This window comes from Lagopus leucura, unplaced genomic scaffold, assembly GCF_019238085.1.
Source record: "Lagopus leucura isolate 7727_CA_CO unplaced genomic scaffold, USGS_WTPT01 Super-Scaffold_100012, whole genome shotgun sequence".
Classification (NCBI taxonomy): Eukaryota; Metazoa; Chordata; class Aves; order Galliformes; family Phasianidae; genus Lagopus; species Lagopus leucura.
The window spans coordinates 16,816,360-16,841,563 of record NW_024962267.1 but is presented as its reverse complement, the minus strand read 5'-3'; the positions used below and the strand labels follow the sequence as shown (position 1 = coordinate 16,841,563).

Here is a 25,204-nt window from a genome sequence, read left to right as displayed (position 1 = left end):
AGTACAAGGGGAACATTTTAATGAGCTTTAGTTTTCTTACATTCTCCCGGAATACCTGGTGTCTCAGGCGATCTCCAGAGAGCCCTCGGTGTCCTTCCCCACAACCATAGGCACAGCCCAAGGACTTCACAATTTTGATAAGCATTGTGAGTGCCAGCCTATGGGTGCTGATAGACGGACCTTCATCCTGAGTCACAGAGAGAAAGCCAGTGTGAAACCATAGCAAAACCACTGGCTTTTTGTTAGCGTTTTACTTTTCAACTAACTGTAGCCCATTTCTCCCCTCAGACACTCTGTTACAAAGTTATAACTCTTAAAAGGTGTATTGCAATAACTTCTCAAGTCAGAGCACCAGCCTCCTCTCTTCAAACTCCCCTTCAAATGTTGTAAATGCAAAGCCCACTAACAGGATTCTGGAGTATCATTCAGCATTTACTTCAAAAAACAGAAAACAGAGAGCTGGCTCGCTTGGACAGAAAAGCAACCATATACTTTATATATCTTTGTAGTATTATTATTATAGTACCATGAGTTGTGACTTCGGAGGTAAGCAACAGCCTTTCTCAGTCAATTCTCACAGCAATATTGAAAAATTTATGATTTCTGGTTATCAAAGAAAACAAGCTGTGCTCAAACACTGAATTTTGGTTTTCCTTATAAGCTGCATGTGATAAACCTTCAAAGAAATAATGATCGCTTTGCATTTTGATAGGATATTAAACACGTCCCAGTAAGACTCACAAACTGCTTTTGGAGAAGTTGCAGTGCTTGAATTACCAATCATGTTTCTTCAGCACAACTTCAGCGAGCACCAGAACAAAACAAATTAATTTGTGCAAAGAAAAAGGAAGGCAAACAGAAGGGGAATTACATACATATTCATGCTTTGTCTAAACAGATACTACAGTTCATTACGGAGTGGCACAGTGGGAAGCAAAACAAACCTTTTCTTGGGTTTTGTCATTCTTCTCATACGGCCCTCCTCCTCCACCACCTCCATCGCTTCCTCCTCCACCACTTCCACCACCTCCTTCTTCTCCTCCATCTCCAGCTCCACTGACTGGAGGAGGCCCAAATCCACAAGTTGAACCTCCGGAAGCTTTGAGTTGGAAGGATCCTTCATTTGGTCTCTTCTCAGGGGCTTCATTTTCTTTGTTCTCACTCTTCCTCCGGACTTTCTCCACACTCGGCACCACTCCAAGCTGAAGCAAGCACTCCACAATGTTCAGTGCCACATCACAAATCCTGGAGCTGATGTCATGGTTCAAGACCAAGTAAACAGCCTTCAGGACTACCTGGTAGAATCAAACACCATATTTAAAATTAGAATAATTTTCTCTCCCAGTACTATCCAATGCCTGGATACTCTAGTCACAGACCAAAGACTCGTTATAGCAGGCACAGTACAAACTTAGAACGAATAACACAACCCTCAATCCCAAAAGCCTACAAACGAGGTGTAAAAGAAGAAACCATAAGTTGGGCACAGTCAGGCAGAAAAGGAAACCATGAGATGACATCTGTGAGCCTGAGAACATTGCCTCAGTGCACCAGGTGCTGTCAAGTCAGTAAGAGGAACAAAGTAAGGGTGAGTTTTAAGGTGCCGTCAAGGTGCTGTTCAGTTTTATGCTGTATTACAGGGAATTGAGTGCATGCTCCGGGAACACAGCAATTAAACAATATCACTTCAGATTTGATGTGTGCATTACACATGCACATGCACTCCTTGCAAGGAGTAATAGGAGTTGCAGTACCTCAAAGGAGACTTACGATATGCACAAATGTATCTGACTGACCTTTATGTACTGCTGAGAGAAGTCATATAAAGAGGTGGAGGAAAAGCCCATCACAACCCTGATCTCAATGGTACCACTATATTGACAGAAGAGGGACCTGGCTTTCCTCATTCCTTGCCAATTACCGAGAGATCCAGCATGCCGTTCTTGTGGACAAAGTTGTTGGTTCCATCAATGTGATCCGTATCCTCCAAGCAACTGTAATTGATGCATGAGTCTGTCAGGCTCCGTGGGAGGTTGGCACACGCAAGAGGTTCATGGGGCATCTCAGGGATGGGCACCTGATTGCAAAGCTTCCTCATGTGCTCACTGAAGAAATCGGCATAGCCCACGTTGAACGAAGCCAGAGTAGTGTTGAAGGTAGCCACAGTGATGGTAGAGATCTGGGACCGAACTGCAGGGAGGAAAATGGCTACCTGTGAATTCCCATCTCCAGAGTTAGAAAATGGCAAACCGAGGCTGTGCTTGTTTACAAGAAAGGTGCAGCTATTAATGCAACTCACAGTGCTGAAAGACAAGACAGGTCCCCAATTCCTATAACGGGTGCAAGGGTGAAAGCATAAGTTAATTCCTTCTTTATGCTACCACCAATTAGAACCCAAGGTTGCTCTAGCAGTATCGTTCCATGGCAGTATAAGTTGATCTGAATCTACCGATCATTAACCGGGGAGTCCAGACCAATTAAACTTAATCCAAAATGAGGATTAAATTTTGGTTAGCTTTGCTCCCGGTACTGATCCAGTGCCTGGTCTCAGAAGCAGGAACACCACAGCAAGGGAAAGAATAAGCACTCAGCACCTGAATGGAGTGAAGGCAGGTTAGCAACAGCAATTTAAAATAGCTTTCTTAGTCAGACTGGCTTGAAAGATTTCATCACAGCTGTTGAAAAAGCAAAAAAAAAAAAAACCTAGCACTACCTGAAATAGAACATCACCAGCACGTAAAACTGACTGATGAGAAAGGTAATGTGGCATTTAAGTTCACAGTACCCAGAAAAAGGACATCGTGACATAGCTAAGTCTAATTTTAAACTGGCTAACTCGGTATTGATGGCATTTTGGCAATTTTCATTAAATACTCATGCTGAACTCTAGCACACACTATGAGTAATTTCCTATGCTTACTGCTTTGTAAACAGGCCCATACACTCAACAGTGTCCCACATGGTTGATTGGACCATCTTCTTCAGGAGATTATGGTAACAGCACAAAGGAATAACAACAAACTTCTGCTTAAGGTTACTTAAAGCGTTCTAATTAATAAAATAACAAATCTAGTAATCTTCAAGAATTGACTCAGCGATGGACTGGGTACATTTTGAAAATAACAACTTGTCAGAGCGGTGACTACATGTCTGTGCAGCCCTGCCAGCACCAAACGAGCAGCTTCTATTAAGAGAATCATTCTAAGGCCAATGGCAGTGCTTCAAGCCAGGCTACAAAGTGGTTAATGATCAGTACAGGAAGTAACTGCTGTACCTAATGTAACAGGATTACTTGACACCAAGTGTGATTTTTCAGTAGCAATCACAGACATCTGCATGTTGAAGGCAACAAGGATTGTATGAAATTAGGAAACTTCATTCCTGAGTTACCAAGTTTGATGACTACCCAAGGGTAATTATTTTCTGTTTCACTGAGGTTTTGCTTCGGTTAACAAAAAAAAACATATCCAAAATCTACACAAAATATCTTTTTTCTGTGCTGAACCTTTATCTCATTATCACTGACAGAGCTGACTGCTGGATGGGACTCAGAAGCAGACAAGGAGAACTAAGGACTCTTCATTTATACCCATGGATGCCTGCAGCAAGTGTGCCCATGACTCCTCTTCAGCATCTACACAGGACATAACTAATTCTTCACCTCTGATTTTTAGTGTGTCAGCCAGAAGAATTATTTATTAGCAAATTTCTCCTGGCCAGGGAAATTAGACAACAGATGGGAAATTAGGAATGACCAGAATGCTTGGATATAGTTGGCCACAAAAGAAATAACAGTTAATACGTGTACTTATTATTCAACTACACAATCTCTCGTTCAAAGTTGGAAACTTCCACTGAAAATAGAGCAATTTGTCCTATTAAACGGTTGCAGCACAATTGTACCCTAGATACAGACAGTATAACAGCATTATATATGGCAACTTTTTAGAAAATATTTGGCTAGAAAGCTGGTGTGGTGTGTGGGATTGCTCTCCCGCAGAACAAATACAAATCATGAACACAGACTGCACAGAACTGATCCAGGAGCAGAACTCTGCCCAGACTCACAGAGCAGGGATAAAAGAGATGTGTCCATACTAAATTAGAGCTGATGCAAATCCATCCTCTTTCAGACTTTTCAGAATTGCTGTACTAAAACAGCATGGATCTTTGAGAGCTCCCAGGGCTACAGAACATAAAAATGTGAGTATCCTTCTTGGTATGCTGCCTGACAGCTTATGCAGACAGACTGTGCCCTGCTCCATGGGGTGTGTGATATCCTCTTCCTTCGTGAAGGTGTAAGGTTTGCCACAGCTGAGGCCTGATCTGCATGGCCAGGTTTTGCTAGTGGCACTACAAAGGACGGAGAAAGATTCGCTGCGCTCAGGCAGCAGGAGTAGTGCCAGCAAAGCCTTCTGGCGCAGATAGCTCTGCTGACAGAAAAGAACTTTCCTCTGCACAGCTAATGTTGTTTAACAAAGGTGGAGTTGTCCTGCCAACAGAAAGACTCTTCTTTACGGAGCAGACTTCATCTCACCAGGGGTTCTCTTATAGTGGCCATACTTGGCATTGCTATTCCTGCAGAGGGCTCCAAGACAGATGGGCCCAGGGTGACTGAGCAAATTTCAAAGCTTGGTTTCTGTTTTGAATTAGGAGAAACTAAGAAAAAAGTACATTTTTCAGCACAACTGAGGACTGAGATGAGGCACTAAATATCACAAAGTTCCCGTGAAACCAGCGAAGCAATACTCAGTTTCTACCCAAATTTGTGCACAGTGTACTCTTAAGACAAAACCAAAAAACCAAACACCACCACACCAGAACACAACCTCTATCTTCTCCATGCTAACGGCTCCCTATATATATATATATATATATATATATATATATATATATGTATATATACGTGCATGTGTATATATATATATATATATATATATATACACACACACATACACACACACACATATATATAGACACACACATATATATGTATATATATATTGTAAAGTGCACAAGATAATCACAAAAGACTTGGAAAATATTTATACAGAGAGCAAAAACCAGAACAAAACAATTAGTCATATAGATATACATGGAAACAGTAACACTTCCTCAGCTTACTGGAGTTTATATTTCAGTGAAATTTTTCTTTCTTCATGTGCTAAATTTACCTTCTTTGACTGTGTTCTCTCCATGGCTGTTTGAGTGGTCTGGCAGATCAGAGACAAGAGTGTGGTGAGAGTGCGAGTGCCGAGCGCTCAGGCTTTCCATCTCCGTTGCTGTGTCAGAGCTCCCCCGTCTGGTGAACTTTCCTAGGGTGAAGACAAGAATTCGATACTAGGTTTACTCATCTGAGAGGTTCCTGGAGGTTCTAAGAGACAGTAGCTGAAGACAGAAATGGAAAGGTTGAAGACAGAAGCCATGACCTTCCATGACGCTGTAAAGTGCAGCAAAACAAATTAAAATGGGATACCTTGTGGGAGTTCACTGATGTAAAGATTGGCTAAATAATGTTGACTACCATTCTCAGGAAAGGATATGAAGATGAAAATAATATGACAGTGAAAGTTTGTGAAAAAGAAACCATGGCTGGAGTTTGTTCAGTGAACTTGGAAGCTTGAAGGAACCAATATTCGAACACCACATCTTTGTAATACCAAGACAGGGTAAGCTTAACTATCTGAAGCAATTCTCTATTTAACATCCAACACTGACTTGAGGAAAACCGTTAATATTCTTTGCTATACTTCTAATGACCACACTGCTGCTTCTCCAGATATTTCTCCGCAGAAGAAAAGGACGTAAACATTCCTTGAATCTAATTTAAGCTGAAGTTGATAACGCAGCCTCACATGTATTCGAGTGGCACAGCCACGACTATGGGTTGTTACAGTAGCTATTATGACAGCATATGACTGTTTTCAGGGAAAAAGTGAAGTGTAAGTCATCCAAGGTATGCTGCCAGCACGGCTGCCACTTGTGCAAACAGATGTTTAATACTGAAAACAGAACAAAGGACGTAAGAATGCAATAGGACAGACAAAGAAAAAAAAACCTCTGCTGTTCTCTAAATGTTCAGGATAGGAATGCTACAGAACGTGGGGCAGAGATAACAATGCCTCACCCAATATGGCGGTTTGCCATCCTCCTCTCTCAATGCCACGTCTGTCCTCTCCAATGCCAGAAAAACTGCCAAATGAAAAAGTGCTCCGAGTGGGTGAAACATCCAAATGGTCCTCATGGAGAAGAAAGGGCATCCCCATTCTCCGCTGACGCTTCTTCCCAGTATGGTGGAAAGGAATCGACCCTTTGCGTTCACGCTCTCTGTCCTCTTTGCGGCTTTTAAACTGCAGGAGGAAGAAGAGCAAAGATGAGAGCAGGTAAAGGCATTGAGGCATTTAACTACTAGTAGAGGGGAAAAATTAAATCAGGTATGTGGACCAACTGCAACCTCATGCGCTGAGCGTCTTGTCTTGGTCATCCTGAAAGAAATTATCTGCACTCGAGGACCATACGAACATTTTAAGGAACTCAGTTTTACCCCAGGCTGGGATGGATGCCTTTGAATAACTGTCCAACATGCTCAGATATGAGAAGTAAATTTGCAGAATCCACAAAACTCTGCTAAGCATCTTGGATGGGTGCAAACTCAGAGCATCATTACATTAAAAAAGTCAGAAAAACTTTACTGAATTAGCTGGAATTACAGTGAGCACCAGTACTTACGTGGTTATCCTCCCCACATACAGTTTTAGCAGAACAGATATCAGAATAACGATTTGATAGAATCACAGAATGGCCTGGGTTGAAAAGACCCACAGTGGTCACCTAGTTTCAACCTCCCTGCTATGTGCAGTGTCACCAACCACAAGACCAGGCTGCCAAGAGCCACATCCAGCCTGAGATATTGTGATGTGATTCGAATTTTGCACCATACCTAAACAGTAACATATAACATTAGTCCCGATAAAAAAGATGACAGCCTTCGATACAGCATGAGTGCACAGTCGAAGCAAACCTTCAGCTGCTACTCACCAGGTCATGCAGATGCTGAATCATAGGTAAATTAAGGAAAATTTTCTTCCACTCACCTTTTTGAAGATGTTCATCCCCAGATCTGTGGAGAGATCTGGAACTGCTGGCCTACGCAAATTGGTCAGTGAAACCTTGGAAAACGCTTCTGTGCTTAGCGATTTTTCTTCCTCGTTACATTTCATTGTAAGATCCTGCAGATCCCAGAAGAAGACAAAAAGCACAAGCAGAAATAGAGGATAAGCAGCTGAATAAAGTAAGTGCTTCCAAGAGCTTTCATTGGAGGAGCACTGTAGAGGAAAAAGACCGTCTCTTCATCACAGAAAGCATTATTCACACATTTGAAGAAAAACAAACAAAACTGTGTAGAGACTCCTACAATTATTGATCTTGAGTAACATATTTGTCATCGGGGGGAAGAAGAGATGAGTGAGACATTGTGCTGCCAAAGACACATTCAGGCATTGCTGTCAGCATGGTGTAGTGGCACAGAAGACCCACGGTCAACTAAACTTGATTCTGATTCAAGGCATGACCCTGAGTGCCAGATAATAAAGTATTTTGGAATTAAGCTGCAATAAGCAGCTTGGTCATATCAAGAGATTTTATTTGTAAAAATATTTTAATTACACAATTTCATAAGTACAAGTCAGTCTCTTTATGAAAGTTGCAAGCCTTTTTTTTGATGCCACGGTGGGCTGTTTTGGCAGAGGGAAAGAAGATGGGATTGGAGCAACACTCATCTTTAATTTTATCTATCAACTAAAGAAACCTAAGATGTCAACACCAGTAAGAATCCTGCACTTGTAATAACAAGGCCTCCAAGATCCTTCCACATCATGCTTCTCGTATTTGTGAAAGCCCCTATAACTTCTTGCACCAAATGTCCCAAGACAAAGAAAACTTTGAGACTAATTTACCAATAGTTCAGTAGAGGGCGCTCTGCTCCCCTTCTGCACCGAGCAGAACATTCCAGCTGCCTACCGCAAGGAAAGGCTTTGGTACAAAAGGTGGCATACGCTCAGCTCCTGACCATCTGTTCTCATTAAAGATATGCTGCCACTTTTCATGAGATGTTTGTGCAGCTGACCTGACCAAATCCCCTCCGGATAATTTTCTTCTGCCTAAATATCACACTGTTTCCAATGGATATGGTCTTCTGCCTTGCTTCCTCATTAAGAAGGTTGTGCTGAACTAGGTTGTGTTAAAATACCTTTTCCCTTCCAATCCTGACAGCTATAGGCCATCAGTAGATAAGGAGACTCCAACAGTATAGAAGATATAACTCCTGGCTAGTCAGATCCCAGCTCTGCAGATAAGTGAGCAGTTTTATGCGTACGAAGTTCCTGCAAAAGCCAGAGACACTCTGCAGCTGAAAGCTTAACGACCAGCCATAGAGTTTGCAGTACTGGGATACTGGAGATCAGACTTCTCATGCTAATCAAAGACTACCCTTAAACCCTTCCTGTTTACTTTATCAATATGAGAATGGAGGGGACACACAACAGTAAGAATTCTGCTTCACAATTGTTTACAGTCACGTTCAGTCAAGGTATGCTTTTAAACCATTTTGAAATATACTAGAGATTGGGGATTCATATGCAAAAACCATCAGACAGCAAATTCAACCCCAGAAGCCTCTCAACAGTGAAGCCAGCAATTACTTCATATGGCTTGGTTCTTAGCTTTTACGGCTCTCTAGCTTCATCTGTCTGGAAAACACACATTGAGCCAATTTAATTCAGTCTCACAACCTTTTGTAGATTAATTACTAAATCAGTGTTCTATTAGGTGGCCTATGTTCATCAAAATTACAGAGTAAGGATAATGACCTACCGTGATACAAGCCAGACAAATGCAAAAAGACACAGTGCTAGCTGTGGTTAGGATGGGTGTCAAGTGAGAAACACTAGAAAAGCAAAGTGTAGAATTATGTTTAATCTACGGTGCGGTACGTGACTTTCTAAAGCATCAAAATAGTACTCCCTTTGAAGACTGACCTGTGCAGTAGATTATGTTGGTTTTATGATATGCATAAGATGGACAGAAAAGCTAAGCAGGTTTGGAGCTCCTACTCCAGATCTTCTGATTCCTAATGCCTTTGTTCTGCATGGCTGTGGAGCCAGCAGCTCACTAGTACTTCTTCCACCTCTCCAGGTATTGCACTTTAGACTCTTGCTTTTATATTAGTATTGCTGTGAGTCACTACAGCTGCATTGGCCTAATGTTTAATTTAAGCTTTGGCTCTTTGCCCCTGCAATGTTAGCACAAGACTAGAGGTTTGTGAGCCTCTGAAGGTCTCATTTCCTAGACCCGTCCTTACACTAAATTCACTGCATATAGGTACAAAATAGGCTTCCCTTATCACGTGTTGCTAGGTCTAAAATACTTTTGGATTCAAGTCAGTTTCTAGAGGAAGCTAGTATTAATTTTATTCACTGCAGCCGGTTAGCCAGTACCCCTTTGCTATGAAATAAGGAGTGCTGGCATGCTGCACTGAATCTTTTTCCACTTTACTCTTCATTTTATTAGGCAATACACGAAGGATGTTTCTTGTGTTTTCTCAACTTACGATACCAACTTCTTCAGCCCAAGATAATATTTATAATGTGATTTCAGGCACACAGAATCCAACAAGAAGCTTGAGAGTTTTGCTGAGACCTGGGGAGATGCACAAAGTTACCCTGATAAACTGCTGAACAACAAAAAGGACATGGATTTATCAGAACAATCTGCTGGCCCCTGAGCTGATTTACATGTAGCTAACTTTTTATCTCCAAACAGTTTAATCAGCCAACCACTGTGAATCTAACCCACTGAAATACAAGAGTGCCAGTATTTCTGAGAGCATATTCACCAACCTGATGATACCTAGCTAGGAATTTACATCTAGACTAAAAAAAAAAAAAAGACAAGTTTTAAGCTTATCCCCTGTTCTTGACTGATGAGCTGGTAATGTCTCAATGTACAATCCTGTCTGTTGATAAAAAGAAATGACAAGTCTCTGTCCTTTGGAGGCAGCTCTCTCTCTTCTGACTAGCAGATGACCTGGGTGATGAGACACTTTAGGATCCCCAGCTAAGTGCTTACAGTCAGCTGGGATAAACCGTGGGGCCTGGGTACCTCTGTGTTGCAGTCTTCAGCCCTCAGAGCTGTAAAAAAAGAATGTAATGAGCTGAAACTTTTGGTGCATGGAGGACTGTTTGAACTCCTCCATCACAGCTGTTCTGCTCAACAAATTGAAAACCCTTTTAAACAGGATTCCAGTTTGATGAAGTACAGTAAAAATATGCAGGACTGATACAGAGGTTACCAAAAGCAATCAAATCTAGCCCTGGAGGGAAGAATGCCCTGGACAGAGTCCTCACATTTGCAGCTAGAAGGTACCCGGTGGAATTGCCAAATGGATTTAACAGAAAAATGTCAGTGAAGAGCAATTGAGTAAAGGAATCTTTTGCAAGAGAAACATCTTGAAAGAGCAAGAAATAGCCAAGTGTGTGAAAGGAGGAAAGTGTTTAAAGAAGAACCAGCAGAATACTAATGCAAGTGCAAGTGCCTGTGGAGGATAATCTCATGCACTCTGCTGCTATGTTAAGAACTGACTGCAGTGCTACTGCACTCGTAGCTACCATATTCATGTGCCAAATAACCGGGCTGTTATGGGCAAAGGCAAAAAGACAGTCCACACACAAGAAGAGCGAACCAGATGAACAGAGTAATATCTTCCAGTGTTCTGTTCTATTTAGCTGGCATTCCCTCCAGGAGATAATATTATAGGAGGATTTTCTGTACATGCAGAACAATTCTATGATATAAACCCTGTGCAAAGGTAGATGAAGATTGAATAATAATTCTAATCACCTGGCCTTTGCAATCAAGCTTACACAGGGATGAAATAGGCAACATTTTATAGAAATATATAATGCATATAATGCAGTTTAAAGAATACTGCTGAAAACCTGAAAAAGCAAACATATGACTTCATAAAAGCCATAAGAATGGCTGCAACACCCTGAGACTAAATAAAAATACTAACATTTATATTGTTTATGCTTGTCTTCTGGCTGTACAGGATGTTTCACCCTTTATCATTATGAAATAACAGGTCAGAAACTGCCAGAGTACAGCAAGCATGGGTTAAAAAAAAAAACACCACAACAACAAGAATTAATTCTGAGAGTTTTGAGTCAAAAAAGACATTTGACAGGAACATTACCAGAAGATACAGCCTTTTAGTTGAGATGTGCCATAGAATGGGATTGCAAAAATAGAATCCTGTATTAAATCTTGTAAGAAAGTTCCACTAATTCAGCAAGTCAAAATTTGCTGTTAAAAGCCTACACGACAGAAAAAGAATGCACCATCTATAAGTACCACAAATCAACAAGAAGATTAACTGAAACTGCAGCCACGTGCCCTTTTCATCCCCACATCAACCATGACCAGTCCAAAAAAAAAAAAAAACAAAAAGCCAACCAACTAAACAAACACAAAACAACTAAACTCTAAGACAAAGATCTTCACTGCATCAAGGTCTGGAACCTGGAGCTCCTTCTCTAGCAAAACAGGGAATACATCCTGACACCTACTAGGACAGTTTGTCCTTGAGGCTTTGCTGGCAAATATAAAGGCAGAAGTTACACAAGAAGAATAACGTAATGAGAAGAAGTAACAACATGGAGGGTTCACTGTCTCAGCTTTCAAAAGTCTATTCTGATATTTAACACAAGTGTCTGTCTGAAGTGTGCAATACTGTACCAAGCACAAATCCTTGTCTTTTGAAGGGTAACATCAAAGAGAGCTCAGGAAAGGCAGTCTGATTTCTTCTGACAAACTTGTCAGTATATTCCCGCATTAAAAACTAATGTTATCAGCATTCTCCCTAGCTTAATTATCACAAACCAGCTTTCAAGCTTTCAGCAATCACCAGCTCAGACTCTGAATCAGATTCCACCTCCAAACCCCTCATCATTCTCCAGTTCTCCTGAATCAATACACATATCTGACCTCTGGACAGTTTAACCAATACCAGAGCTGTGCTTCTCACAAGCCATCTGCCCACCACTTCCCAGAACACCACACAGGTTTCGTATAACGCAACCGCTTACCTGAGTTTTGTGGGTATTCACCAGAGAGGGCGCAGCAGCCACCATGGAGCTACTGCGAAGTCTCGGCAGAGGGGTGACCTCGGGCTCAGGAGGTTTCTCGGGCTTTTCCTGTAGCATATGCCTCAGTCTCTGCAGGTAGTACATCAGCGACCACTGCGTGCCCTCCTCAGACCAGTGAGGCTGCAGCAAGCAGCGCAGCACTGCCACATCAAAGTAAGTGGCATAGCGAGATTTCTGGCACGGTGGGATCACCAAAGACACTCTGTTCCAAAAAAATAAGAGAAGACATGTTAGTCGTCAGGCTCCTAAGACCCTTCTTAGATACTGTGTTCTCTGAATAAAGAAAACACAAGGATCAGCAGCCGTTCTGTATGTTCAACTGTTCTTAAGGGGTCACCCAATGCCACAAAATTTTCTTTTAGAAGAAGAAACCAGCTCTGTCCTAGCACACATGCTGGTGTGCAAGGTGTGCGAAGTGTGCAAAAGATACAAGAGCTCTCCTAAGAGCCCTAAAACATAGCCGGTTGCAGAGAGCTATAAGCCATTTGCATTCTCCTGCCATCTGTAGAATACATCAGGATGCGCACACAGCTGTGCCTGCCTGAGCTCGCAGGGATATTTGACACTGACCCTTTGGGACTAAGGCCTTGACTGAGGAAAGCATTACTGATGACACGTAAATGGATATTTAACTTACAGCTCCCTAGAGGGCTCACGTGCAATGTTGTTTTGTGATGGTTTTCTTTTTGTCTTTTTTTTTGTTTTTTTTTTTAAAAGGTGTTTTCTTGGATGAGGTTGCTTTCTTAAACTGAGTTCTGAAGACAAGCCTTTGGCATCTGTGTGAACTGAATGATTCGGTCAGCTGGACACAGACAACTCAGAAACATCTGCTGTTCTGATACTGCTAATGAGTATTTAGAAACTGTTTACATTCATACACAACAGATCTTAGCAGAGACCAAGCAGACAGGACAGCTAAGCTAATTAACGATTTGGCCTGTTAAACTGATTCTCATACAAGTAAAAGCTACTGTTCTGGACACTCCTTGCCAAGATGCGCTACAGAAAGGGAAAACATTTTACTTTCACTTGGGTTTTCCTACCTTTCAGGTGGTGTCACTTCCTACTGCTGTCTGTGGACTTCAGCCCAGTACACACAAACCCAATATGTCTGTGGTAAGCCTCAGAAATTAAGACTGCAGAGATTCCAGATTTCAAAGGGATCATACCATTGTCAGAACCAATCCTACTGCAATAAAGTACCCCAACCTTTTTTCCCCATTTCTCTCCCAGCAGAGTACAACTGTCCCAACCCACCTTCTGCACAGTCAGCAGCTGCTAAGGGACAATCTGTCAGAAGAGAAGCAGTGAAAGGAACTCAGAAGAATGAGAATCATATGGGAAAAGCTATGAAATGCTGGGGATAGGGCAGGAACTCTGCTGTATTTTATTATATTTATTATTTATGATCTATATTTTTTGGCCATGAAAGTACACAATCTAAACATTTCCACTCAGTGTCTTACAAACACACCTCTGTGAACTGAATGATGAACTTTTGTGGATTTTGGATTCTATAAAAATCAGAAACACTTCCATGATTAGTGTCCTGAATCATCTGGGAGCTACAAGAACATCAAATATTTATTTATAAAGCCATTTACTTTATCAGCTCTGCTAAACAACATGTGAACAGCATTGGCAGGGTACTCCTACCTCCATCTGGGTACCACCACATTCAGCAGAGGAGACCAAGGCCACTGTCCAACAAAGCATTAGAGAAGAAGCAACAACACTGACTAGTTGAACTCCTTTAAGAGCTCAAGAGTGGAGCACATGCTTTAAGTGCTTTGCTGTGTCACTGCCCAGTGTCACAAATCCACCCTTTGCATCTAAGGTAGGTATAGGACTGGCAAAGGAGAAAGAAGTGTGCAGTTAATGCTGATCCTGCTTGGGGTCACAAGAACCCTCCCCCAAACTACACATTTGGCAATGGGCAGGTGGCTAGGCTGGGCTTGGAGAAACCTGCATCTAGAACTCAAACCTGCAGGACTTGTTTGCTGCAGCTTCACAAGCAAATGCTGAAGGTAATTGGTGACTGCAGACCAGCCCATCTGTGTCAGCACATGTCACTAAATGCAATCTACGGACTCCAAATTTGTCCCTAGTGTCCCTAGCATTCAGGATAAAATGTTCCTAGTTTGATAATTTAAAATTAGTTGTTATTAAAAAGAAAAAAAGAAAAAAACAAAACACAGACACAAACAATGCAACAAAACTGAAATAGGAAGAGGAATGACACAATAAATGGTAACACAGTATGAAGTTTTTCCAACATACTTGATTTCAAGGCTGCTTTTGCCAGTCAAGATCGTGTCAAACAGATGCACCCATGCAAAAGCATAGCTGGGATACTAAAAAATATAGCGGCAAAGAAAATAAAGGCAGCAAACGTAAAGGATATGTTATTTTTGGTCACTTTGCAGAACCCGGCTCAGCATGTGTCTGAACTGTCATCCGTGTTTCCTTGTACGTAGCCTGTAAGCAAACCCAACACACACAGCACAACACAGCCTAGAGCAAGTCATGTTCTCCTTACGAAAGATTAGCCACTGAAATCCTGCAAAGACTACTCCCAAGGCTGTATGCTCAAGGTAGCATCTGGATTAAAGGCTGTGGCTTTAAGTGCTCCAGAGTGTTAAGCTGTGGTCATCTATGAATGGAGAATTTCACTGATTACAGCAGAGATAATTAGCCAGGGTCAGAGGAACAAGCCTTTTTTGTACCTGAGGAACCAGAAACTAAACTCTGTGCTAATTTAGAAGGAAACCTAGTATTTGTTTTCTTAGTTCTAAGCTAACTGGGACTGCAGGCAAAGCGGACAGGCAGTCTTCCTCCAACCCAGGGCCCAAGGACAAAGAAATACTGCGGCTGTTGGTAAGCAAACTACATTTGTTCCCAGTTGTCTGTTGCATGGCAACCAAAGCTCCCTGTGCAGTTTTAACTGATCAATGAGTCCTGCAAATGAGGAGACATAATGACACTCTCTTCAATGCCTCTCTGCAGCTCCATCTCCATAGCAACCACCAAATCCAGCTCGACAAACTGATCACCTGATTCTGTCCTCATAAAAGGCTTTTTTTTTTTTTTTTATGTACAGCTGTGCTTCTCTGAGACACAGTGTTCATACACAGAAGGGCAGTTTTAAGCCCAACTGCCGTTTTACTGGCTCACATTATTACAAATTAAATAAAGAATCAGAATTGACAGCAGGCTTGATACAGCATCCCAAAGGAAAGTTCCTGATAAAACCAGAGCCATAGAGAACAGCTTTGCCCTTTCCACCAGGGAAATAGCACAGCAACCCCTTTTTTGAGAAATCCAAGTTGTTCCTAGATTACGTGCAGAAGCCCACTTCATCCCACATTTCTTCTCTTCCTGTAATGAAGCAAATTCTTAAAATGCTGTTGTTTTGGATCTGACATTTCCTGAAAGTGACAAGCACCAGGACCAACATTTTCATGAGAAGTTAAAAGTGAGATACCTAAATCCAGAGACCTAAAAATATAGCTAGGCTACCCTTCCTATCCACGCTCCTGAAAACACTGATCAGCTTCATTTACCTTATGGCAGTACTGGGTGTCTAGCATCACAGAAAATTTAGTTCTACCTTTACCTGCCTGAATGTAGAATAGAATAAGTTAGCGTAGCAGTACCATGCTGGAAAACTGCAGCTTCAACTCTGCAGGGCAAGATGGGAAGATGGTTTTATGACTTTGCTTTTTTCTCAGTCTGCTTCTTTTGGTCAGGAGCCATTTAATGGTAGCTGTCCAAGCGATAAGATGCAGAGAAAGAATAATGAAAGCAATGGAGAGAAGCTTGCAAAAATCCTTTGCTGGTAGGAAGTAAAATGTTATCAGAAGGAAGCCAGAAAACATACTAGCTGCCTGAGACTGGATCCAGAATTGAACCTGCAGATTATTTGCTAGTTTCTTTAATTATAAGAAGCCAGCACGCTAGAAAAGACCAAATAAACTGTCACAACAGGCTAAGTGGAGATTTCTCCAATGAAAGAGGCACTGTGTCACCACTTCGTTCAGCTCCCATAACTGAGATCTGTAGAGTTCAAGACAAACGCCCAGCACCCTCAGAGTTCAGTGACAAGTCGATTCAAGATGAGAACTACTGCGACCCCAGCCACTGAGTTGTACCAGCCTAACTTGCTGCTCAAATAGTCTGTCTGTACCTGGGATGTGGAGTACCCCTCTCCTGAGAGGTTTGAGAAGAGACGCTTCCTTCCAAGGAATTTCCACGATGGCATGCTGAAACAGTGGGCTTTGCAGGTACAGAATCCGGCAGGGTCGTCTCACAGACCACCTGCAGTCCCTTTGGATAGTTTTAATAAAAAGAAACAGGTAGATAAACACACTGTTCCGTCTTGTGTTAGTTTTCTCACTGCAGTTTGTGCTTAGATGACTACTACTTATACCATAAGAACGTGAGAAACTAATCAGGCCTGTAGCTTTACAGTATGAGGAACCGTACAGGCAAAGGTCAAGGCAGGGCTGTAACCCAAGAACAGACATAGGATCAGGCTTCTATCCTGTAAGACAGGATACTGCCAAGGAGATCACAACAACTCTATCAACACCCTTTGTTTTCTTTGCAGACAAGTTCGGGAGCCCTCAGGAAAATTGCGACAAACTGTAATTTGTGAACATGGATTACTTCAGTGTAATAAGCACAGCTTAGTCAGCATGCAGTTTCCTCTTCCCTCAACTTTTCACTTAAGTGCATTCAGCCTCAGTACAGAGCTCACCTCCGTATGACCACTGTCCAGATTTGGGGATTCACAAGTCACACTCTGATTGTTGGTAGGAGAACTTCTTTTAGCTGAAAAAATAAAGTGAAATTTCATTTCAGAAATCATCTCTAATATTTAAACGTTACCAACAGAAAGGATTAACTGGGGAAAAAAAAAATCTAGAAAAAAATCAAAAAACAGAGCAGTGCATCTCTTACAGACCTCCTAGCATTAACCATGGGTATTAAAAAAACAAAAACAAAAACACATTTATTTTAACTGTCACACCCTTTTTTTTCACTTGTATTTTCAACAACTTAGTTTAATGAAAATCTCATTTCTCTAAAAAATAAAACCTGAAATCCTATTTTATCATAAGTCCATTTAGCATTAGACTGTGCTTTCCCGTGCACGCTAGTGCACTTTATTTGGGGTCTCTTCCTCCTATTTCCATATATATTCAGCTCTCCTAGGTTACCACTCTCAGAATACATGACGGTTTCTAGTTTGACAAATGTCTTCATTGTAGATAGCGCATGAACCTCATACAGAAAGTTTGATCAGTGATACTGTAGAAGAACAAGGACATCACAAGCACTGTGGATGACAATTCTTGAAATCATGTCATACTGCAAGCTATTCATATGTTACTTGTCTCAGATTGACTCCAAGCAAAACATCATAAAGCCTCAGCGCTGGATTTGTTTTTAATTCCCATTCCAATGAGAATTTAGCAAGTTGAGAATGAAATTTAGCAATGAGAATTAAGCAAGTTTTTTTTTTAATCACAATTTGAGACCAGAGCACTACAATATTGGAATCCTTGACATAAAGAACCTCATTCTGGTGACTATTTCTATTCAGTTGAAAATATTTTCAAACCGTAACAGAATATTTTTTGTGACAGACTTCACTCCTGAAGTTATACCTTAGGGATTTTCTGACTATACCTCAAACCTTTAAAAAAAAATAACCCAATGGTCAAAGAAAAGTTAGGTCTAATTGTTTATGCTATCTCCAGGGTTGAAATCTTTAGTGAGCTTCATCTTCTGGAATTAAAAAATAGGTAGAGACGATTTCAAGTCATTTGAGAGACTTCTTTTCAATTTTAGACTGTCCTAAAGGCCTGCAGAGCCTTTAGAACGAAATACAATATCCAAAGTGATTTATTACATTTGAGAAATGTAATTCGGCTGACTACATATTCACTACTGCGAAAATTATTACTTAGTGCTTTTCAGAACTTGCAAGCAATGCCACAGTAATATACCCAGCACAGTCACAATTCACTGGTTTGTTCAAATTATGCAAAACTATTATCTCAACTACAACAGTAAAAAAGCACTTTTAGAACCAAGCCAGATATAGAGGCTGGAAGCCTAAGCACCCCATTCCAGTCTCATTACGGCTGAGTTACAAAAGAGGAGCAACTCTCCCAGTACACAAAAGTGAATCTGCAACCTAAGCCTGCCTTGGAGCCTCTTGAAACTACTCTCTTTAGTTTCATAACATGGTGAAACCCAAGATTTCAGAAAGTAAGAGAACATAGGCTGCTGTGTGCTCTTCGGTTTTAATACGTTCAGTGCCAGCCTGGGGTAAACCTTCCTCTGTTGGACTGCTGCTGGATACAGTCTTTACTCTTCTTAGCAACTAAGGAAGACATGGTGAAACAGAGATTTGAAGCTGACAGAAAGCAATAACTTTACTGAGAGTTTCTCATTTCTTATGTGTGATTCCTCTCTCATCTCTTAATTAAATATTACGCAAACAATACTTGATTCCAAAGGGAAGCAGCCTGAAACTACTCTCGAAAGCTTGACTAGCTCCTGCAGTATCAGCATATTCCTCAAATACCATGGCTACAGAATGTAACTTAGCATCAACCAAAAGAAAGTTTTCCCATCTGTACAGCAAAGTCACAGACCTGTAACAATGTTCCTGATTGGTTTTACAAGGGCATTGAAGGCAGACACTTCAGGTTGCCTGTGTTCCCACATAGGCTGCCAAATAACAAGGCCACTAGCCAATCGAAACGTCAGGTCAGATTCCTAAAAAGACAAACAGAGGTTCAGTCACAATAGCTCACATGAACACTGTCTTCAGTTTAAAGGTATTGTCCTTTCTCTGAAGCACAGATCTTATGCAAAATAAATGTCACTACGTGCCATTCTGTGGTGGTATACATTAACTCAGTGGCTGCTGAAGCCACTCAGCGGAAACTAATACACTTCAAGCACAGGTTTGAAAATACGATGGGGAAAATTCATAGAACCACAGAATGGCCAGGGTTGAGAAGGATCACAAAGGTCATCCAGCTCCAACCCCCTGCTGTGTGCAGGTCGCCAACCAGCAGACCAGGCTGCCCAGAGCCACATCCAGCCTGGCCTTGAGTGCCTCCAGGGATGGGGCATCCACAGCCTCCTTGGGCAACCTGTCCCAGCGCCTCACCAACCTCTGTGTAAAACACTTCCTCCTCGTATCCAACCTAAACCTCCCCTGTCCCACTTTAAAACCATTCCCCCCCCCCTTGTCCAATCACTATCCACTCTTGTAAACACCTGTTCCCCCTCCTGTTTATACACTTCCTTCGAGTACTGGGAGGCCACAATGAGGTCTCCCCGGAGCTGTCATTTCCAAGCAAAAAAAATCCCAGATCCCTCAACCTCTCACCATAGGAGAAAAAAAAATTTCAATTCAAAAATATACAAATGCTTTTTCCAAGTTAAATTTTCATACTAGTTAGTGAACTCTTTTTTTTCCAAGTACCTTTAGCTATAAGAGGAAAGGCCATTTTTATGTCAAGAGCCTCAGCATCCCATCTAACCACATATAACTTCATATTTAGTACTCAATCTCATCATAACCTTTGCATTTGTATCTCTGAACTGCTCCAAAAAGGATAATAAATGTTAAAACACTGTTTAGAAATTGAGGTAACATTAAACCTATCAAATTATTATGAAATAGTAGCATACAACGATGTTGTTATCAAATAGTAAGACTGTTACTACTTGAGATCTGTCTCTGGAGACATTGGAACTACTAGCACTTCTGCCAACATCCCTTTACATAAGCAAGTAGTTGAAATTATAAAAGCAGACAAGTAAATATTAGAAGGATCAAGGCGCACTTAGCTCGACAGAAGTCAGATCTACCTTACAAGTCAGTAGTTAGTGAAGTCCAACTATCCCCACAAGCCACACACAGACACCGCTCATAGCAGAATAATTACAGCTGCACTGCTGTCTTCTGCTGACTTAACTTCACATGCCTCACAGGCTTAAATCCGTGATGCAGACAGGTAAAAGAATGGCAAGAGCTGGCTGCTCACCACTCCCCCATCCTTTCATTCCCTATTCTTTTTTAGTCCCACCTCTTAAAGGTGAACTTATAAGCCTTGTTATAAATTGCTTGTTGTTTTTAACTGTGTTTTATTTTTTTCCAAAGGAGCACCATGCAAAATGTTTCGAAGTGCCAGCAGTAATGTACTGCATTTTTATTTTGCACTGCCAGCTCTAGGTAATCTGCAAACACTTGTAACTACAGTTGTTAAATTACAGGATTACACCTCGCCTGCCACAAGTCTCATTTAAGAATGCATTGCTAAATGCACAAACTCCCTCAGAAGTCAGGAAATCCCATCATTTAGGTCTTCTTTTGCAAATGTACCATGCTTCTTGAGCACATGCACTATTTTAGTTATCAGATCATATTCCTCCCTGAGACTTGTACCTCTGTGAAACACAGAGGGGACAATACTGACTTAGCATGCCAGTTTAGTGCCTCATTTACCCCATCTTTTTTTATTTGATGCACTCAGCATAAAACCAACAGAGGGACTTGGCAGACAAGAAGTCTTGCAGCCTGCTTCTAACTTCAGAACAAAAGAATAAATTGCCTCTGCCACTTCCATGCTTATACCACTAACAAGCAATCCTGGTCATCAGCATCAAGATGATTAGTAATGACAACAATGAATCTCAGCAGCAGCTCCACAGTGGAATCTCTGAAAAGCTAGCAAGGCCCTTGTGAGCAACAGCTGAGTCATAGGAGCACACTGAAGCTTGCATTAAAATCTTTTATGCAGAATTCATATGGGCCACAGATCTTTGACATTCCTACAGTATGGAAATGCCTCACTTCAGATTCATTTGCCTTTGTACATGCACGCATGGTAGAGTGACTGTTCATGCTGCTGGAAGGATTCCCTCCTGATGTCAGTGGTGCTGTACCAGCACGATAAAACATCCATAGTGGTCAACCAGTGTGCACTGCAGGCCGAATTAAATTTAAGACTCAAAAAATCAGAGGCAGAATCATTCTTTCTTTGCTCAGTGCTATCTCCCTCCACACAAGCACTCTGTTGGCATCCCACTTACTTTAATCCTGTGAACAAGAGGAGCAAAGAGGAACACAAAGAGCTCCACAGTGGCCATGGAGTTCTGGAAGAATTTCCTTCTGTTGTTCTCCTCCTCATCATTGGTGGTGCTGGGCCGGGGATGTCCCGGTGATCCTTGGTTCTCAGCCTGGTGGATAAAGGCACTACTGCTCCCTCCCCAGCTAGAACCTCTGTCTCCTCCAAATCGGTCATTGCTGCAGTCCTGAGGGGCCTCTAGCAGCATCCAGTGAAGAGTGTGAAGAAGCTTTGTTTCAGCAACTCCGAGTTTGTCCTGATGACCTGGAAGGGAAAAACACATCACAGTATCTCACAGGCTTTCCATTAAATGGAACTGTTGAGAATTTCAGAACCACACAGGAAACTGGGCATCCAACTTCACAATGAGAGCTTGAAAATTCAATTCTACCATTAAACAGAATTACGTTTTGTAATATTTGAAACCTCCTAATTTACAAGTCCCATTTATTTCACAGCGTCTGCAGTTTGACTGAAATGTCAGTGGCAGAGACAATGACTGCATGCTAGCTTGAAAGCCTTGTCTGTTTGACCCCACTGAACAAGACAAAACGTAAGCAAGCACTGTGAGGTTTTTGTTAAAACTAAGCTCTTGTGTACCTGGAAAATGACTAGCAAAATATCAGTGAACTATTTTGACTCTTCAGCTCATGATTTCTAAAGCTAGCAGACCACCGACCTCACAGGGAAAGCTCTCCCAGTTATAAATGAGAATTTCTCTCTCTCCTCTGTTATAAATGAGAACAGATCATGAAATGAAATGCACAGAATGAACTGGAACTCCTAGTTAGAATCCTAGATATAGGATATGTTGTGTGGCAGCCTGAGCATCCATCTCATGTTTTGATTTATGTTTTACTAGTGGAAAAACAAACTCACATGAGCACTAACCTAGCTTGTTTCGGTTGGAGAGCAATGTTGCAGTGCAGTGTAGCACATGTGGGAGTGCAGCCTGGACAAGTTCCCAGCGAGAAATGCTCTGGATGGCTTCAGAGAGAGCTGGAGAAAGGCCATGAAGCTTGTTCTCTACTAAAACTCTTTCAAAAGACTGCAATTGAGAGAAAAAGAAAAAGAAAACACTAAAGCTTCCCGCACATGCTGTCTATGACATACACCGTTCTCTTTAAAACCTGTAAGTTTTCATTACACAGTTATATTGTAAGTTAGAATATTTTCCATGTAAAATACAGCCAGTAGCTAAAGCTCACTATATACATGGACATACTAAGCTAGGAAATGAATGGGCCACTCTATATAACAATCAAATATACATGAAACTCAATATAATAATGAAAAAGAATAAAAGCAAACATTATGCATAAGTAAGTACCAACATCAAACCAGACTTACACTTGTGCTTGGTATTAATCTGGCATGCCAGTGATCCTGTAGGGAGTAACAGGATCTAATGAAGCCTATGTTTGTGGAGCTGAGGGCTGGTTTTACTATTCTCTCTCACACACACGTGCTCTTTCAGTTTAGTGTAACATAAAGGGCAATCCGTTAAAGGTATATGTGCCTCAGGAATTGTTTTCACACCCTGCCACAAAAAATAGCATATAAACATTTTCAGTGAGCCATGATGTAGTGGTTTTATAAATGCTTAAAAGAGCTGATGGCTGCAGCAAGTTCATTATTTCCAGCTCAAGCAATACAAAATAAGACGATCTTCCTCTGAAATCCCCAGGGAAGTTCTTTATTGTTAGTTACTCCAACTATTTCAATAAGCTCTTCCTCTGACCAGATACAAAGATCTCATTACAGGTCACAAAAGCAGTTATACTCCTTCACTGAAGTTCCTAAAGCTAAGAAATACATTACTGGTAATGCACGCCCTTGCCATAGACTAGCTTAGCCTCCTGGCTACCTATTTGTTCACAAGCTGTTCCGCCAATTTCATCAGACTCCTGGCAAACAAGTAACTGCTGGCATTCATGACCTAAAGGGTGCTTCAAATGCCCTCACTCCAGATTCATAAAGCTTATCCTTCAACACTAGTCACAACAATTTCTCCTGCAAAAGTGCAGCAGCAATAGGAATAGACTTAATTACAGAAAAACAAAAGCTGAACGGGCAGCAATAGTAAACTATCTCTTCTAAATGACCAGCTACTCCAATGCACAGCATGATAACCAGTGGTAATGTGCACTCTTCTGCATAATCCAGCAGCTTGAAAGCCAGTGTGCATTTGTCCTCTCTGGTTGCATCCCCATGTGCTGAGAGGCAGGATGTGGCAGCACGTGCACAGAGCCACACCATCGTGGGAATACAGCACCCCCACCACAGCTGGCTCTGCTTTAGACAGCATGGAGGCAGAAAAATGCACATCTATCTGTACTATGACTTAAGCTCCCCACTAGCTCCAAGAACAGAGTAAGAGAAGGGGAGACAGCGTGATTCGTAGAAAAATATACATCTATATTTATTACTGAGTGGGCTTATAGAAAACTAAGCCTGTAGTTACACAAATTGAACATGAGGAAATACAAGAAACAGTAGAGCTGCCAGCAAATGTTACTCCAAGGAAAGTCGCTCTGCTCACCTATTAGAAATCCTCAGGTTCTGAGCTCATTGTGGAGCAACAGCAGAAATTGCAGAGTATTAGTTAAAATACGTGGATATATGGATGAAACTAATTAGTCAGAAATAATGGGCTATGGATTAGGTTGTCAGCAGCATGCACGTGGCTACCGTGGGAAACGTGGCTACCGTGGGAAGACCCAAATCATTCTTACAGTCAGAGATCACTTTTAGTCAGAGATCTGTTGCATGTCATGCTGCCTATGATGGAAAACACTCAGTTAATCCTCCCAGTACAGGAACACAAGCAGTAGTGTTACAGGAGCCTTGGCTCCTTCAGGGCCGTTTGGCAGCACACCCAAGAGAATGCTATGAAGTCCATTGAGACAAGAGGATGGCAAATGTTTAGAAAGCCTGGTGTGGGGGGAGCCAGGTGCTCATTTTTACAGCCTGGGTATACTGTCAAAAATCGAACTACATCATTAAACCATAGAAGAAATGCATCACAAGTGCATTAGGACAGAGATATAGAAATATCCCAAGTCGGGATTACTTAACCATCAGGGAAACAAAGTGGCAAACTAAGATAAAGTGAGTCTCTAACACATGGTCATTATCAAAACAGAGCCTGAAAAGGCCACAAAAAAATACAGTACGTTTTTTGTCACAAGCAGTCAGCGTGTCACCCCTCATTCCTTACCCCTTGCTGCAGTCACATGGTCCCACCTCTTTCTTATGTCAGTTCTGGAGCTTGTTGAGTGGAGTCAAGCCTCTATACAGGCCAAAATGAAGTTCAGCACAGAAGGAAGCATTTTCTACCAGGCCAGCAAGCTGAATTAGCTCCCTGGAGGGCCTGTTAAGCATCTAATAAGGCTTAGCTAAAGAAATTATTTTTCTTGCCACCAGATAAAGGGGATAGTAATGTTATGGCCATCTGGAGTTGCAGTCTCAGCACTGCCAGTAAGCTAAGAAGAAGCTAACTATGTTTTTGCAGCAGCTAGTCCCTGACTGCAACAGACCGTGTGTCAAAGGAGGATCAAGAACACCAGCCAAAGTGACAGGCAGTGCTATGTCTTGGCTAAAAAAAAAGGCAGTCCCCTTCTGGAAACATGTGTATGCGTGGCCACAAATATGCATATTTCCACTTACATATCAGTGTCTCCAAGTTTGCTGGGGACACAGATGGACTTGCTCAAGTTCAGGCAAGTCCTAGGCAAGGGTTGTGAAATCCATTGCCTGGAGAACTTTGATAGACAAGTCCTGAGCAAGGGTTGTGAAATCTTTTGTCTGGGGGACACAGATGGATAAGGCCAGGGGCAAGGA

General features: G+C 41.7%; 1 protein-coding gene across 3 annotated transcripts in view; it reads right to left on the bottom strand.

Annotated features, from left to right (window-relative positions):
* UNC80 (unc-80 homolog, NALCN channel complex subunit) overlaps positions 1 to 25,204 on the bottom strand; it is a 119,030-nt gene that overhangs the window by 88,015 nt on the left and 5,811 nt on the right. For 2 of the 3 annotated variants that reach the window (XM_042874555.1, XM_042874554.1), the window contains exons 3-14: positions 22,253 to 22,409; positions 21,327 to 21,625; positions 18,872 to 18,995; positions 16,963 to 17,036; positions 16,390 to 16,529; positions 12,144 to 12,405; positions 7,095 to 7,229; positions 6,128 to 6,350; positions 5,175 to 5,315; positions 1,922 to 2,190; positions 945 to 1,295; positions 41 to 187 (exon numbers count right to left, since the gene is read on the bottom strand). In XM_042874555.1, coding sequence (XP_042730489.1) covers positions 41 to 187; positions 945 to 1,295; positions 1,922 to 2,190; positions 5,175 to 5,315; positions 6,128 to 6,350; positions 7,095 to 7,229; positions 12,144 to 12,405; positions 16,390 to 16,529; positions 16,963 to 17,036; positions 18,872 to 18,995; positions 21,327 to 21,625; positions 22,253 to 22,409 — 2,322 coding nt within the window. The remainder of the gene's footprint in view (positions 1 to 40; positions 188 to 944; positions 1,296 to 1,921; positions 2,191 to 5,174; positions 5,316 to 6,127; positions 6,351 to 7,094; positions 7,230 to 12,143; positions 12,406 to 16,389; positions 16,530 to 16,962; positions 17,037 to 18,871; positions 18,996 to 21,326; positions 21,626 to 22,252; positions 22,410 to 25,204) is intronic. The other variant, XM_042874556.1, reaches the window with a different exon arrangement.